Source organism: Solea solea, chromosome 11, assembly GCF_958295425.1.
Source record: "Solea solea chromosome 11, fSolSol10.1, whole genome shotgun sequence".
In the NCBI taxonomy this organism is placed as follows: domain Eukaryota; kingdom Metazoa; phylum Chordata; class Actinopteri; order Pleuronectiformes; family Soleidae; genus Solea; species Solea solea.
The window spans coordinates 2696954-2714601 of record NC_081144.1 but is presented as its reverse complement, the minus strand read 5'-3'; the positions used below and the strand labels follow the sequence as shown (position 1 = coordinate 2714601).

General features: G+C 40.2%; 1 protein-coding gene across 1 annotated transcript; it reads right to left on the bottom strand.

Moving 5' to 3' along the window:
- Positions 1-2699: 2699 nt before the first annotated feature.
- Positions 2700-13061, bottom strand: ren (renin). The gene is made up of 9 exons (XM_058641906.1): positions 9853-13061; positions 9173-9320; positions 8640-8763; positions 7238-7356; positions 6954-7150; positions 5642-5764; positions 4662-4803; positions 4454-4552; positions 2700-3206 (listed from the first exon to the last, which is right to left on the bottom strand). The coding sequence occupies exons 1-9, from the start codon at positions 9927-9929 to the stop codon at positions 3045-3047; spliced, it is 1191 nt and encodes a 396-aa protein (XP_058497889.1). The 5' UTR covers positions 9930-13061; the 3' UTR covers positions 2700-3044.
- Positions 13062-17648: the final 4587 nt, after the last annotated feature.

Sequence of the window (17648 nt, the reverse complement as noted above, 5' to 3'; positions counted from 1 at the left end):
AATAATAACGTATGTCCTAATTAATGTTACTGCTGTCAAAGTTCCGTTATGTGAGAATTAGTGAGATTGCAGATTGTAACAAATGGAGGATTATTGCATTCCCCCCAACCTTTGCCAAAGACATTAGCAAACTATGGCGGCCTTCACATACCAGAAAGCATGCCATTTTTCTTCTGTTATGTTTTACAAAAAAATTTACAAGAAAATCTTTAACAAGAGTCTAAAACAAAAAGCACAAAAAAGGCTAAAGCAGAAGGGGGGATGAAGAAAAGTAAAAACTCAAAAAATACCTCGAAACACAGGGAGCAGAGACGCATGAAAACCACAGTAACAAACTGGATGGACTGAAACAAATGATCCAACGAAGACGGCGGGGAGCACAGAGGCTAAAAACTATGGGGAGGCAGAGAAAATAAGACACAGGTGAAACACATTTGGGGGAAGGAGCCAGATAATCAAGAGGGGAGACATGACAGGAAGTAAAACTTAACAAGGTACACACAAGGAAATACTACAAAATAAAACAGGGAGAGAATTTAAAAAAAAAAAAAAAAAAAAAAAACACAGTTAACTTTCATAGAGAATACTTCCAAACGAAAACTGCCTGGAGTAGTTATGACATAACGTACATTTCTGTGTCAAAATGCGAAACACACACTGTGGTTTAGGTGGTTTGTCTAAACAAGCTCCACTTGGGCTCCATAAAGCAAAACCCTTTCCAAAAGTACAAATAAAAGGCTATTTCTAACATCACAAAAAAAAGAACTATGAATTATACTCTTGGTACAGATGATATTGCAATGTGTATTAAGAGTAGGGGACAAGTGGAAGAAGACCTGGAGAAGTGGAGGTATGCACTGGAGAGAAGAGGAATGAAGGTTAGTAAGAGAAAGACACTTGTGTGTGTGACAGTGAGACAGGTGGTAAAGTGCAGATGCAGGAGTAGAGGTAGATATAGTGGATGAGTTTAAATACCTGGGGTCAACAATCCAAAGCAATAGACAGTGCACAAAAGGGGTGAAAGACGAGTGTCAGGGGACAGAAGGATAGGATTCTGGAGACAGTGGCACGAGCTGAAAGCTGAAAGAAGAAGATACAATTTTGCAAACATTCATCCTTCCATCGTCAACCGCTTATCTGAGATCGGGTTGCATGGGTGCAGCTCTAACAGGGGCCTCCAGGCGTCCAGCTTTGACTGGGGGATCCCTGGGCGTTCCCAGGCCAGTCAGGAGATATAATCCCTCCAATTAGTCCTTGGTCTGATCCTCTGTCTCCTCTCAGTTAGACATACCAGGAACACCCTTTCCTAGGGAGGTGCCCTGGTGCCCGAACCACCTCAACTGGCTCCTTTCACTTCTGCACTCAACGTCCTAAAAGGTCAAAAGCGGTTACCTATACTGTAACCTCTTCTTGGTGACCTCATTAACAATTTGTTACTTTAGGATTTGAAAAACTCACAAATAGACCCAGTAGCTTAAAGTGACGCCAATGGGGTCATGACATATACTGGATATGTGGTGGTAATTAAAAGAGCTGCATGCTGGTTTTGTTAGTCTAGCAGACAGATGTGGAAACCACCAACTAATCTGACAGATTTCACCGTGCAGAGTGATTAGTGAAAAAGCCCACATCTAACAAATGACAAATAATCTTCTCCTGGCTTCTTCTTGTGTTATCAACAACAAAATCTTTTCTAAGCAAAGTAAAAATAAATCCACATCCTCTTATCTGTCATTCCTATCACATAGTAAATCCATTTAAAATTAGGTGAAAGACATTAGTACAATTAGTCCTGAAAGAAAGATTGAGATAGATGTTACAGTTCACTCTTTACCAGCAGCATTCAGGTTTTTTTTTTTATTATTCTTATCAGTTCACTGCATCAACTATTAACTCATAAAATCTGAAGCAGACAATTGAAGGATGTCAGAGCAGGGAGCCATAAAGTCCCTGCTATCACATTTACAGTAACATGAGTGCAATCCGGAAAAAAGGAAAACGCTGAAGGTTGGATAACAGCATGTGATGTATGCTTTAATTGTTTTTTTGTTTATCTCTGTGTGTCATCTTCCAGCTAAGTAAGCATAAAAAAACCCTTTCTTTGTTGAGTCAGGCATAGAAATCACCCTGTCAAAGTCTGTTTACCCCTGAAGCATCCTGAAGTTTAGAACCTTTACCCTTTCAGATCCATGGTTTCCTTTGTTTGCAGCTTCTTTATTTAACACCAAAAATAGAGCTGTTTTAGCCACAGAGAAAGAAACAAGTCTGTGATCACGAGCTGCAGGAAAAATTCGACCAATGGATGATTCAATTTGGAATAATGTCATGTTCTATTGCTCACTCACTCCTGCTGAAATGAATGGTTTGTGATGAAGCCACACGGCAGCTGCAGCTCCGGTGGGAGAACAAACAGGGTTTCACGTTACACAGTGCAGCACATGTGACTGGCACACACTCAGCCAAATGTGCACCTTATGGTTTTACCTTTTTACCTGGGAGTAGACACGCTCATAAACAATAATCCACAAACAGACGACAAATATTTATGTGGGTTCTCTTTGGCAGCCGCTCGTTTTTGCTGCAGTAATCTGTTTTTAACATCAGCCTCGACTTTCACATGCTCACAATTAAATTTGACGGACTTGGAGGGAAACAATGGAGTCTTTAGCGAAAGTACAAAGTTAAATGGAGGCAAAAACCCGGTAAAAAACTTTATTCTTGGTACGTCAGTACATAACAGATATGCTTTTTTCTAGGGCCCCATTTATGATAAATGCTTATAAATAGAAACTTGCTCAGAAGGTGTTCAGTGCAACTGGTACAAAATATTCTTTAACAGAGAGAGCGGGGTTTGCAAGAAATGTGAGGACGAGTTCCTTTAGGTTGTGTGCACGCTTTAGCATTTTGTGAAACCGATTACGTTTGATCGCGACAATGCAATGTGAGGCAGAACTGGACAAACAAGTGCCGAGAAAACATTTGGGAGATAGCAGCAAAAATATAGTGGAGAAGAAAAACAGATGTTGCCTTTGTTTCACTTCCTGTCAGACTGCTGTGGCAAAGCCTATCCGGTTATTGCGTCGATCGAACTCCGTGTAGTAGCGGGCAATGAAGTTGGCCCCCAGGATCCAGATGGGGCCTACAGGGGGCGGCACATCCAGGCCTCTGAACGTGACGATGCAGACATCCCCTTCTATCTGTGATTGCTGTGAAAAAAGCGACATTTATTATGATAAGTTCAATGTTTAGAGTCACATCTTTTACACAACTTCTACTCAGTCTGTTTGGCGTGTGTGAATGGAACCCTGGTGCATTCACTGCCTTGGTTTGGTTTGTTTGTGTCGGCGTGGAACAACTGAACTCTGGTCCACTTGAAAGACGTGGCCTCGGACTGCTTGCAAGTGAACTCTTTCCACAACTGAGCCTCACTTTTCTCATCTGCATCCGCAAGTGAGGTGAAAGGAGAGGACATGAGAACACTGCTTCTATCTTCTGTGTCTGGAAGGTCCAAACTCTTCCTCCTCCACAGGGAAACTAGCACAATTAGAAGAGCATTGTCACCCCAACGTGGCACAAGGCCGCTGACTTACACCTAAGGACAGTGACAAGTTGGTGGTTTCGTGGCTCTCCAGGGTGGCAATGCTAGTTTACCTCTCGAGGATGAGAAGTTTGGGCTTTGCAGACCTGGAGGATGGATGCCTGTTAAATGGCATACGTTCTCTAACTGTGTTGCAACTCTGTGGTTCTCTCCACTCCTCACTACTCCACCAGACACCTGTGACACGCTGCTCATCACCATAGTGACAGGGCAGATTAACATTAACCTGCCAATGCTCCATGGTGTAGAAATTGTGAGGGGTGGTCCTTTTGTCCGCAGTATTTCTGATCACATGACTTTTGTTTACAATGTAAATTAAATGTGAAGGTGGAGAATTAAACAGTAAATCAAATTTACATCAGGTGTGGACCAATGAAGTGAACAATTAGGTGTGAATGTACCCTGAAAAAAACCCAAATATAATATTGTTATTACCAATGCCCAAAGCCCTCAAGGTCCAGAAAGATGTTTTGTAAATGTAAGGATATATAGGCATACATATACTATATATATATATATATATGTATATGTATATAGACACACATTTGAATGGGTTTGTAGTTCGAGAACTGAATGACTTAACAATTTAAACAAGTACTCTAATGTACTAAATTTTACCATGTGTATGTTTTCTAACATTCATCAGGTCTAATGTGCCTCCTAACTGAGAACATGTGTGTGGGGTGCAGGGCATTGAAGGCTCCTATGTTTAACTCTAACTGCATCAGTCAAATAAATGTGCAATAAAAAAGTATGTGTAGATTAGGAGTATACATTAAAGTAGGTACAGAGTAGTCACTGGAGTGATTAATATTGCACGTGTTTGCTTCATATTGAAATCATTTGTATCCTTACCCATAAGATGTAATCCTCCTGTGTGAGTGAGTATTCCTGACCACCCAGGTGAAAGGTCACACTAGGCAAAGACTTCACAGTGTCACAGTTGACTTTGTACTGTTGAACACACAGTAAGTAATGAGTGGTAACGGGCACTTGTATTATTTATTTCTATTAGTCAGATGTTTCTTGAGGCAGCCGTGATGTTTCATGTGTAATAACTTACTCCGCTTTCATCCTGCTGTGCACCGATGGTTTTCATCAGCACAGACACAGAGGAGGCTGGGCCGGTGATGTAGGAGGAGCCTGTGTCAATTACAGCTGTGCAGCCTTCTGCACAAAACATCATCTGTGGTCCGACAGAAATACTGAGTGAATCAGAGGTGAGGAGAAAAAACAACAATAATAAAACATTAGTTTCAACAATAAGGAAAAAGTTGAACCTTCCTGTTTCGTTATCAAGAGTGATGAAGATTGCACTGGATGTAGACTTTCTACCTTCCAACATGGATGCTGGCTTTAAGAGATGGGCTGAAAAAGAACTTAGAATAATAGATAAACTTTTTGAGGGAGGAGTTCTGAAATCTTTTGACCAAGTCCAAAGGAAATTTGATCTTCACGTACATGATTTCTACAGATATCTACAATTTAGACATTATTTACAAAAACAAAGATTGGGACAAATTAAAGGGGGATAAAAAAACTAATGTATTTATTGAGAGTCCTACTTCTGATAGCCAATAAGATGATTACGGTCTCCTGGCTAAAGCCACAGCCACCAACATTAAACCAATGGAGAGAAAGGGTTGTAAGTGTCTACTATATGGAGAGCATCACTGCAAGACTTCAGCTAAAATGTGACATTTTTACATCAAAGTGGTCTCCAATTATCCTGTAGCTTTCGAACAGGGGAGATAAAACATGACTGTCGGGGGGCTGGCATTTTGGGGTTAGTATACCTGTATGATACAATTGTCTACTATTGATTTCCACCTATACTGTATGTGGCTTCTTTGTTTCTTTGGAGGGTGGGGGGGTGGTAGAAGGATAGGAGTGAGTGCCTGCAATGTATCTGTGACTTAATGACTGTGATTGTACTTTGTGAACAATAATAAAAAAAGTTATGAATAAAATAAAAACAAATGTTTCTTGACTCTTACACATACATTGACACACACGGTAAACGGCGTGAAGCAAAGATCTTACCCTTTCATGGTCACTTCCCATTTGCCCATCTCTCGCGTGTTCATATAGTTAAAGTTTCCAGTGTAGTAGTTCGGGTCTGTGCCACCAAGCACAAGTTCTCCACCAGGAGAGTGTTTTGGATCTCTGAAAACATGAAATACATCACCCATCAAGTCCATGATGAGAGAGAGAGATACATTTAGTTATTCCTCACTAATGGCACCAAAGCTGTAGATAAGACAATATTAGATTTCCCCCTAAGTTAATCTCGCAAAAAACATTTTATGACCATTGTTTTATGAATTAAAAAAGGGTTTTGTCATCTGCATAGAGGTTGATTTCATCCTTGGGGGTGGAGTGGCTCAGTGGTTAAGACCGGTACCCTGTGTGCGAAAGACATCATGGTCGCAAGTTCGACTCGACCCCTGGCTGATTGTACTCAATTCCATTGTAAGTCGCTTTGGATAAAAGCGTCTGCTAAATGACATGTAATGTAATCCTTAGAATAGAATCTTTAATGTCACGGTCACAAGACAACAAACTTAGTTGAGTTGTGGATCAGAGGCACAGAATAAATTCTCAATTAAATGTGTGTAATAAACCACCAGAAACTTGCAGTTAAGTAACTCTTAATCCATTTATCTGCATAATATTGCATGCCATGAAAAGGAAAAAATGAAAAGACAGAATGAAAGGGAGCGACAGCAAGCATGTCACTGAAGGATAATGAAAAAATTATAGTCATGATCTGGGGAAAAATTCCTGGGCTTTACAAGCTTAGATTTAAAACTTTAATTGTACATCTAATTTCATAGTTCTTTTATATAATAATTTTAGCTGAATATAAGTCGGCACGTCAGCGTCGCTGGAGAGCTGCTTCATATTTCTGTGTATGCGTACATGTCTGTGATTCCATTTATACAAGCTTCCTCATATAACCTCAAGTACGATTCCATGGTTAGTGTCTGCTTTGTTGTCTCTTTTGACCAAAACAAGAGCGTTCTAGCAACTGGGCGGGGAGGTGTTGTGCTACATGGAGCACACGGTCCTTGCAGATCAACATGTAAATCTAGCAGATGTGGTAAATATGATCTGGCACTTAGATATCTATTTACCTTAATTATTATTTAAATAAGCTTGCAAATTTAAAAGAACTGTTTGGTTATTTAAATAAACCAATGTGTAAGTAAAACATTATATTGTTAATTAATAGTTATGAGGAGCCACACCAACTTTTAGTTGTAATTGTGAATTTCTTTTTGAGACCCAGGTAAAGAAAGTGTCTATTATTCTATTCAAGCCTACATTTAAAATTAGAATTAGTTGAATGCACCTGCTGTAGTAGACAGAGAACACCTCTTCCTTGAGGACATGCTGGGACATGATGCCATCAAACACCGGGGGGATGCCGTCGATGGCCGAGTTGGGGTAACCCATCCCCAGGACTCCGTCAAACTTGGCAAAGATGAATGGCATGGCGGAGAGAGAGGTGGCTTCAGCAAATACCTGCACCACAGGAATACCGCCAACCTGCGGGAATACAGCAAGCATTTAAGAGGACTTTTTTTTATATGCAAAAACAAAAAGAAGAAACTGAAATTTTGATCTGACGCTCACCACGACCACGTCCTCGCTCAGGAATCCCCGGACATTTCCAGAGGCGTACTGGATGGAAAATCCCGTACCATTCTCCACATAAGTCCAGGATACGGAGGCATCGTACCTGTTGTGAGTAACTAACAGTTCACAATTGATTTGAGTCATGTACGTGGGATCTTTGTCAAACAATGTTCCTTTAACATGAGCTGAGGAACAGATTGTGAACCCAGCACTGGAGCTTCTTGACATTTTCAAAGGTACAGTAGGCAGGACTTTTGTGGGCGTTGTTGATTCATAATTCCAAATGACCTTTAAACATAATGTAAATAAAGTGTCCTGACACTTGTGTTTAAAGCCTTAGGGCCCGGTCACTAGGGTCAACTAGGGTCCACACATCAATTTCATCATCCACCCATTTCTGCAGTTGTCAGCAAACTTCCACTGAGTCTGTATGCTTCCTGTAGCACAAACCAGTCGGTGGTAAACTCTTCTGGTCCAAAGAACCATGGGAATTTGCTTGATTTTATGTGAGGAAGTCTGCTGGTATAAACTACTGCGAAACTCAGAGCTCAACGATTACAAGCCCATACAAAAAACTGCAAACTGGTGTGGATCAGAACCATGGGCAAGGACCACACAAAGCAGAGCAGCTCTACGTTAAAGTATGACCCGGCCCTTACAGCTAAATATATCTCATCACAGGAGACTTTGTCCACATAGGTCTTTCAGAGAGAGAAAGAGCGATAATATGGCTGCTTCTATTGGCTGTTCCACTACAACTACTCTTTCTGCAGGTGCCTTAACACCACTACTCCAGCACCTGCAGCAACTTCAACATAAGTTGAGCAGTAAAAACAAAATAGAAAGGTTTCATCGTGTCGTGGATGAAACGTGTGGTTCTGTCTGCCTGGATTTGTCTGTTGGGAGAAGATCAGGATTGAGGGCTTTGTTTCCATCATTTTTCTGGAGCTCCTTCAGTGTAACAGCTGTAGTGTGTCACTTTTAACGATTAAAAAAAGGCCATTACATTTAAGTCAATGCCATTGACTTAATGCAAGTGATGCATTTGACTACACGACCGGCGGCACTAAACAACACAGGAAAGATCCAGAAGAGAAGTCTACAACTAAAACTAAATATGGATGTTCAGGAGTGGTTCAAGGTCACCTAGACAGACTTACGTGATGTATGTCATGTGCTTATTCAGTTATGAAACAACATTATGAAACAAGTCTTCTTTTTTTTGGCCAGCCTCCGTTTGGCTTTTAAGGTCTCCTGAGGGAAACATGAGATTGTACAGTGGTCTGAGAGGACATTCAGCTAAAACAACCACAGTCTGTGTGTCCTGACAACGATACTATGAGAGCGGTGAAAGTGAACAAAGAGAGTAAGAATGGAGCGGATATAAATTCACACTTACAGCAGGCAGTGGAGAAGGGTGAGCAGCTATGTGAGGGCACCCACAGGTTGGCCGAGCCTGTGTCAAACACTACATTGAACAGCTGGGCGGGAGAACCAATACTGATTTCACCAAAGTACTGAGTCTATTGAGAAATGAACAGGAAAAGAACATAACTGTTGTAAATCAGTGAATTTATGATTTTCCCAGTGTCAAAAATTGAAAAAAGGCAACACACAGGATTTGACACATGACACTGACAGCGTGACTCTTGATGAATATGTATGAGGTGCTAATCCAACGGGAACCAAATCTGCTGCCTTGCTCTCAAACACATTCTGACTCTTATCCAAGACAAACTTCTAAGATGAGTGATCACTCTAACCTTCAAGAACAAAGTCTGTTTTTGTCCTCAAGAGTGAAAACCACAAATCCAGCTGTTTTTGACTGTCATTTGAAATTCATTTGAGTCCTGTCTAGAATTAAGAGATGATACCATTTTGAGATATTGGTTCCTTAAAGGTGACAAGTATTTCTAAAAAAAGGTGTCTCACATCCAAGTAATTGGTTAGAGGTGTGGGAACAGTGCCGTTGTTGTTGTCTCTTGGACTCTTCTGGTTTAGCTCACTCAACACCTGCTCTACAGAAACACCCAACTCCTGCAGGGTCTCTCTGATGGACGGCATCTTCTTCAGGCTGATTCTGGACAAAGATGAGCAGCAAAAGTCAGTGAAGTGGCAAACACATTGAACAGAAAAGGAAAAAATCAGCATGTGATGATTAGGGATATGTGTCTGGTATGTACAGTATGCCTGGTCATCATCTCAATCAAACAACAAGCCTTTAATTAACCACACATTGCTTTTTATTCTTTTAGTGCCAGGCCAGAAAAATTAACAAAGAACACATGGTTATAGCCAACACTGGAAACATTAGCTGTTTTCAAAGAACCAATAAAACACACTTGTGTTCCAGTCTTTACTTTTGTGTTGTTATTTTTTTAATGCTTTGGTGCATGTTTTTCTCATGTGTTAATACAATTTTAAATGCTAACTGCTTAATTTGAAATGAAAAACCACAACTTAATATTAAGTAATCAACATTTTACTGGGAACAAAAAGCTGCAAACCCAATTAAATGATAATCTCCCAATCCTAATTATTACAAAATGACAAAAAATAATTGTCTACCTCTAATTTGAATAAACGGTTATGAATAGGATGGATTGTCTTACCGTCTCAGACTGTGGCCCATGGTCTCTGTCAATGAAAGAGCAAGTAAACACATCCAGTAGTTGGTGAGAACTGCCATGGCGACTTCTCTGATGACTGAGGCTCCAAAATCACAGGTAATTACCAGTTTTTCCTGATTGTTTGAATATTCCACGTTTATTGGATCAATTTTTTTAGCTGCCACTTTCTCTCTCTCTGTGCTCTCTGGTCCTTCGAGTCTTTTTTATACCTCTTCACCATGCTCTCACCCATGGGCCATTGACACTGGCTGGGAGCTTCTCCTGGAGGTGATCACTTGAAAACAAACCTTGGTCAAATGGCCACCCCACCCCTCCACCCTTCTGTCCCGTTCACATAACCTCCCCTGTGATAAACGGGACCCAGTGACAGGTCTGAACTCTGACCCCCTTTTGAGAACACTGAAGACAGAAAGCAGGGGTGCAGAGCTCCTGAGATTGCTGACGTCGGCGGCCTGAACGCCTTGTCTGCGGGGCTGTGAGAAAGTTTTGGAGGGACAGAAAGATGCTGTGAGCTGTCAGGGCAGATTTGTTGGGAGGTTTTTTTAAGGTTTCCGTACTGTCTGCTTTTAAAACTTAACTTTTAAATATAAACAGACATTGACACCCAAACCGTTGTCAAAATAAGTTCAAACAATGCTATCAAATCCAAATTCTCTCCGTGTTTCTTTCATTCAGCTAGCATAGCAGCTTTAAGCTGAATTGCTGATTGTCGTTTTCGGCTCCCGCTGATAACACTCAGCTTATCTTCTCTCTCTGTTTCCCACACACATGAATCTGTGTAAATCAGACACCTTTCACAAGTTTCTTATTCTCCTTTATTGTTTTTTTTTTTTATTCTTCAATTTCCACTCTTGCTTCACGCTGCTCGCGCAACACTCGCATATTTATTTTCCGTGTTAAGGGGAAAGAAAAACATGCTGCTGTAAGTTCAGTACGAGTGAGTATTGGTGATCTTTGGCAGCCGACACGGCCCGCAACACCGGAGACGGGCTGTTTGTTGTATTTACACTACCTCTCGCTCTCAATTGCAGCAGTTGACAAGCACATGGCGCCACAACCACAGCATCTGTTCCTGTCAGGATGGGATCGTATTTGTTAGTGCGAGTACTGTACTGACCACCCAGTCGAGGCTGGGGAAATGTGTGGGGGTCTACGTCGGGCTCAACCTCAGACAGCCCAGGCAAAGTTCAGAGGTCGGCCAGTGAGATACTCCCTGTGAGCAGAGCTTCAAGACAACGATAACACGGGTCCACACAGCTTATAAAAACAGCAGTGGCTTACAACAACAACAATGGACAAACGGGTCATTTGTGGTCTTCAGAGTTTGGAGGCAGAGGCCATTGACTTCTCCTGTAACCACAAAGATAATAAAACAGCGCAATTATTCAATTAATAGTTATTTAAAGTTGTAGTTCTGAATGAGTTTAAACAATCCTTTGATTCTCTGTCAGTATGACATTAGAAGAAAATGTAATGATTGCATAAGTCTGACTTGAACCACATTTTTTAAGTAGTTTATTTTTTATTTCGGTCACAGGCATACAGAAACACATACATGATACATTTGTGTTGACACAGATTAATCACACTTTTTTGTAAATAAATTAAATAGCAGCATTATGCACATAAGGAAATAGACTGAAAAGGTGCTTATTTTGACAACCCTAATTACTTTTGTTATCCCCCTCAGCACATGACTTACAAAACAAAACCCTTATAAATGTAGTACTTAAGTACCAAGTACTTAATTTTAATTCCTCTGTCCAGCAGTTTCACAGAACCACAGCGTTGACTGATATACAGCTTTTTCTTTAGAATCCTTTTTGGCAGGAGGTTAATTTTATTTTAAACATAAAGTTGTAAACATTTTAATGTCTGTAGGTTCAGGAATAATGCATTACGCAGCTCATAAGTAGATTAGATGATCATTCGTAAAGCCCTTTATTTGCAAAATGAAATTTGGTTTTGTGTTATTTTTATAGGTACAACGTACAAAGCCATTGGGAGTTAATTAGTAATAATATTGCAAGAACAGCAAAAACATTGCATTCTTTGACTCATGAGGAGATTGAAGTTATTTTCCATTACCTTAGAGAATAAATATTTTGAAGTTAATAGCTGGTAGAAAGCAGAGGTGGAGGACGTGAGTCACATGACTTGACTCGAGTCTGACTTAAGTCGCAAATTTGAGGACTTGAGACTTGCTTGACAAAGCGCTGGTAAATGACTCGACTTGACTTTCAAATATTGAAGAGTTAACGTCACGATTTGTTTTGGAAAAGCAGACAAAAATTGGGTGTCTGCTTTTGTGGCCTTGTGCACAAACCTGGCAACCGAGCGACACGACCATGAAGCCGCCTTACATTGTATGAATAATACAGTATTTCTTTTTTTAACATATTTAAATGTGGGATATCTTGGAAATCATTTTCATCTTCTATAGTCATATAACTTGACTTAAGTCTTGATTTGGGACTTGAAGGTAAAGACTTGAGACTGAAGACAGAAATGGACTGGATATGGCCAGCAGCTAAAGTTATTTTGGTCTGTAATGCAATAGGTCAATGAGAAAAGGTTTGTTGATACAAATAAAAAGCATAGGCAGACACACTTTGGTCACACACAGTACTAGTGTTTATACTGAGACAAGGTTAGTTCAGTTGAATCCTATTCACATGAATAGTGTTAACTGTGCCTGTTTCTCAGTAGGTGTTTTGTTCAAAAGCTACAAAGCACTATTATAATGAGGAGGCTGCAATGATAAGATAAAAGGTTTCAGAAGTGGGTTATACTGCATAAACGACCTAAATAATGTTGAGCAGTTTAACACTGGACACACAGTATGCCATGTGGAGATCCCAGAAGTGTTTTGTTAATTACTCAAGAGTTCCTCCGGTCGGCGACAGACATATGTTTCTATGTGACCTTCTTGGGTCATGCTGTTCATCACAATGGCCTGGAATAACTGCTCATTCAGGGCAAGGCCCCAAACAAGAGAAGAAGGGGCAGACTACATTAAACATTACTGTCATCTCATGAATTAAAGTGTGACGGGTCCTCATCAAGGCCACAGCAGCCCTGCTACGGGTCAACTGACTTAGATGGCGTATTTCCACCGGCTCTACTCGCCTCGCCTAAGTAGCGTTTCCACAACCATAGTACCTGGTACCAGGTACTATTTTTAGTACCTGTTCCGGCACAGACTCTGTATGACACAGTCACTGAACTGAAATACGGCTAAAAGATCACGATCGTCGGCAGTGTGGTTTTAAGTCTTTTCAACTGATCTGCAGATCAGCATTGTTTGGTTTGTTAGGTTAGATACTAGAAATATACCAAGTACCAGGTACCAGGTACTATCACTGATGGAAAAGCAAAAACAAAACCACGTGTAGAGTCGAGGCATGGGGTGCCGAGCCATGCTGGAACTGTATATTGGAAAAGCGCCCATAAATGAGTGTGATGACAGACATGGTTAACAACAAGCCAACTAATAAAATGGAGCATTTATCAACTCGAAGAAAATCCTCAAACTAATTCCCCTCAGGAGTAAACAGAGAGTGGGAATTGAACTCAGCCTTTATCAAGTGGTCAGAAATGATAAACTGAGTGTGCTACACGTGTTACAGTACCTGGTATAACCTATTCATGTCAGTGCAGCAAACCGGCTCGAGAGAGGATTGTTGTTTGCAGCCAAACAATGAATATAAATCAAAATTACTTTTCTTTTGTCTTAGCTTTTTCTGTCTCATCTGTCATCAACTCTTGAGGAAACGTGGACGTCGTGCAGTAAACGCAGCTGTTTGAAATACATCGAAAACCAGAATGTGATCTGCTCGATGGTGAGTTCCCAGCTGTTGGACATCAGTGTCTGCCACTCCTTTCACCTCAAAAATACCTTTGATGGATTGTTCATAAACTACATACAGCACAAAGCTTGTATCATATGTTTCAATGACAAATACATTTGTAGCATCAACCAAGCTGATTTTTTGGGGACTATCTCACAGACATCTGGCCGGTGACTTTTCCCAGTTAAATGCATAGAAGTCTCTTTCCCACACTGCCTGGAGAGACACATGCGTCACTCCTGACTGACCTCGCTGGGAAATGTAAAATGGATGATGATTTGTTTGAACTTCATGTTCAGAGTGACCTGCACGTACAGTCCATACTCAGTGAAAGTTCCAAAACATCATTACTCTTGAATGAAAGTTTAATAAATGAATAAAAAAAAGAAAGATCTATAATGAAAGACGAGGCTGTTGGACCCAAGTGACGTTGCGCTGACAGACGCACATCAGAAGCTCCTTGTGTGCTATCTGTCATGATAAGTGAGATACGAAGCAGAGCAGCGGGCGTTTGCAGGAAATATGAGTCAAAGGAAATTTTCACTCAACAAAAACAAGTTTGACTCCAAAAGCCACAAGTGCTCAACTTACAGACTTTGAGTCCAACATATAATAGGGTTTGATGTGTTTGGCTCCCATGCTCACCTGCGTCTTCTCCGTGGCTACACCCCACAACTGAATGCACATGAAGCACAGAGGGGTAATTGGAATTTTCTGATGCTCGGTCATGTTCTTTGAATCTTGAGCGACTGTGATTCCATCTGGAGTCAATATGTATGAAAGTATGTGGGACAGTGCAGTATCAAAGACCAAAAAAATGTAGACACAACATTTTGATGTGTACACTGAAGAATATGGTGTTTTCCCCTTTAGTGAATTTATCAAACTAAAAAATGGGTTTTAAATGTTTTTCCACTTCAACGGGGCCCCACAGGGGAGCAGACATGCTGTATAGCTCATGGCCAGCAGAGGGCGGCATTGGACCTAAGACACTCTCTCTCAATGAGGAAAGACAGAGAGAGAGTGTGTGTGTGTGCGTTCTTGTATTTGCCACTTTGTGAGGACCAAAAATAATTTCAACCATACGGAGTGAGGGCATTTTACAAAATGAGGATATTTTGGCTGGTCCTCACATCTTCAAAGGGCTTTTCTGGGGATTAAGACCTGGTTTTAGGGTTAGGGTTAGGCATTTAGTTGTGATAAGGGTAAGGGGCTAGGGAATGCATTATGTCTACGCAGGTCCTCACTATTAATGAAGGGCAAACGTGTGTGTGTGTGTGTGTGTGTGTGTGTATATCTTACACTTTTAAGAATGAAGCGGTGCTCACTCTCGGAGTAACACGTTCATTTCCTGTAGGAAATATGAAAACAGTTCAGATCAGGAGCTGTAGCATGTACACTTAAACTCGTTCATAACGTACTGACTTCTACTAGCGTCAGCTACTATACACTTACACAATTAATATCAATAACAGTACACCTTATAATCAGCATGCTTCAAATACTCTAAACAGAATGCTAGTCTTGGTACTATACTCACTAATGCTTTTATTCAATACCCCTGTTAAGTACCCCAAATACATGTTCACTTTACTCTTACAGAGACAACAGGTAAGTATTTAGCAAGTGAAATTAGCTACGAAAATACTGTTCCTTTCGTTTAACATATATATATATATATATATATATATATATATATATATATATATATATATATATATATATATATATACACACACACACACACACACACACACAGGTAATTAATGCATAAATTCAACTGACAAACACATGACAATAACAGATCAGTAAAATCACATTACTCCAGACTAAATAATCTATGAACTTGCTAACCATTTCTGTGAGTCTCACTGCTTTTACAATGTTTAACCCTCTATGAATTATGCTTATGGACGGAATTATCTAACATAACTAGTCTTTAACCCACACTCAGTTAGTATGTTATTTTCACATTTTCAGGTTACAGTTAACGCTTTCAACTCTATTTATCAAAACTTCACGGAATGCTCCTTTAACCAATATGACGGAGGGGACATACGCTCAGGCTGTGGCGTTAGCATTTACCGGCGATTAGCATTAGCCTAGCCTTCTAAACAATACACGCAGTTAATGCAGTTTTCTATCACATTCACCTCGTTCATCCCGTTTCTCACCGCTAGTTCTTACTCCTGTCTTAACCACACATATCTCTCAACATGTCTTTCGCTCCTTACAGCTCACACATAAATGCAGTAGCTTGTGATTAGCGACCGGAGTCATTACTATAGGCGCCCGCCTTCTTAGACACCTGAGGCGGCACACATACACACTCGTAACACGGTCAAATTCAACAATATCTCTTCATCTCACAGTTGTTTACTAAAACTCTGATAATATAAACTACTGAGTAGACTACAGTCTATTACAACCAGCTTACCTGTAGGAAATATGAAAGGAACTGTAGCATGTTCATAAGTACTGACTTCTACTAGCGTCAGCTACTGATATCCAATCAAGTGTAAATCTTAGAGCGCCCTCTGCTGACGAAGTTGAGTTAAGCAGGACTAATATCAATTTCATTAAAAACACATTAATTCAGGATACCTTGTATTATAGACAATCAAAACAGTAGTTTACTTATGTCTTCAGACTTTAGCTTCACTTAGTTCAAAATTTAAAGGGGGGCAAATAGTTATCTGTCTGATATATATATATATATATATTTATTTTTATTTTTGTTAGGTCCGAAAAAAACTGTTGGGTTAAGATTTGGTTTTAGGTTAGGGTAATGGTTAGTTGTGATGTTAAGGTTAAGGTAAGGGGCTAGGGAATGCATTATGTTCATGCTGTGTCCTCACTAAGATATAAAAACAAACTCTTGTGTGTTTGTGTTCTTGTATGTGACTGTTTTGAGGACCAAACAGTGTATATTGAGGACATTTTGGCAAAGTGAGGACATTTTGGCAGGACCTCACATCTTTAAAGGGTTTTTAGAGGGTTAACACTTGGTTTTAGGGTTAGGGTTAGAATTGGCTTTGGGTAAGGATAAAGGTTAGGAATTTAGTTGTAAAGGTTAAGGTTAGGGTCAGGTGCTAGGGAATGCATTATGTCTATAAGTGTCCTCACTATGAATGAACATCATTCAGGTAGTACCTCATTCCTGAGGAACAGGTCAAGTTTAGGGCTAGGATTTGAATTGTAATTAGGTTAAGGCTAGGGTTAGACATTAACCGGTTATGGTTAAGCTTAGAGATAAAGCTTTGTTTTGGCTTCACTGACAGCTGCGTGTGTGTGTGTACGTTGTTTTTATGTCTGTCAGATTCTGTTATCATTGGCATTGGGATTGGAATGATGTGATCTAAAGTTGGTCTTATATATTTCTTCTCTGCATGTATACTTGGACTCTGCAAGTTGTCCGATTGCCTCTCTTAGTCAGGTTATGGCCTTAGCTCGATTAAACTGCGCATGTAAATGTACTGAGTGTGTTTTGGGTTTTGACGCTGACTATACAATTGGAGAATAATGTCTCTGTCCGGGTAAAAGTGATGCATTAACCAATTTTAAAACATCTTTGTGGTATGTGAAGGCCACAGTCGTTTACTGACACACTCAGGAAATAGGGAGGAGGAAATCTATGTTGCGCATATTATGTATGAACCTCTCCAAAATATGCACCATCTAGAAAGAAAAATATAATTTTTCATTGTGATTCACTGACATGAACAAGGAAAAAGTAGAAATCAAGTTTGAAAAAAATAAATCCTCAGACTCAGCCGTTCTTTAACCATCCAGTTACAGTGTACATGTGTGGTCTGTGGTTTATCTGGGAGAGATAACAATGTGCAAAATATCTGGCCTGTGTCATGTGACGATCCACTTTGAGTGTCTGGGAGTTTCTGTATTTTCAGACTGAAAACATCTGGTAAA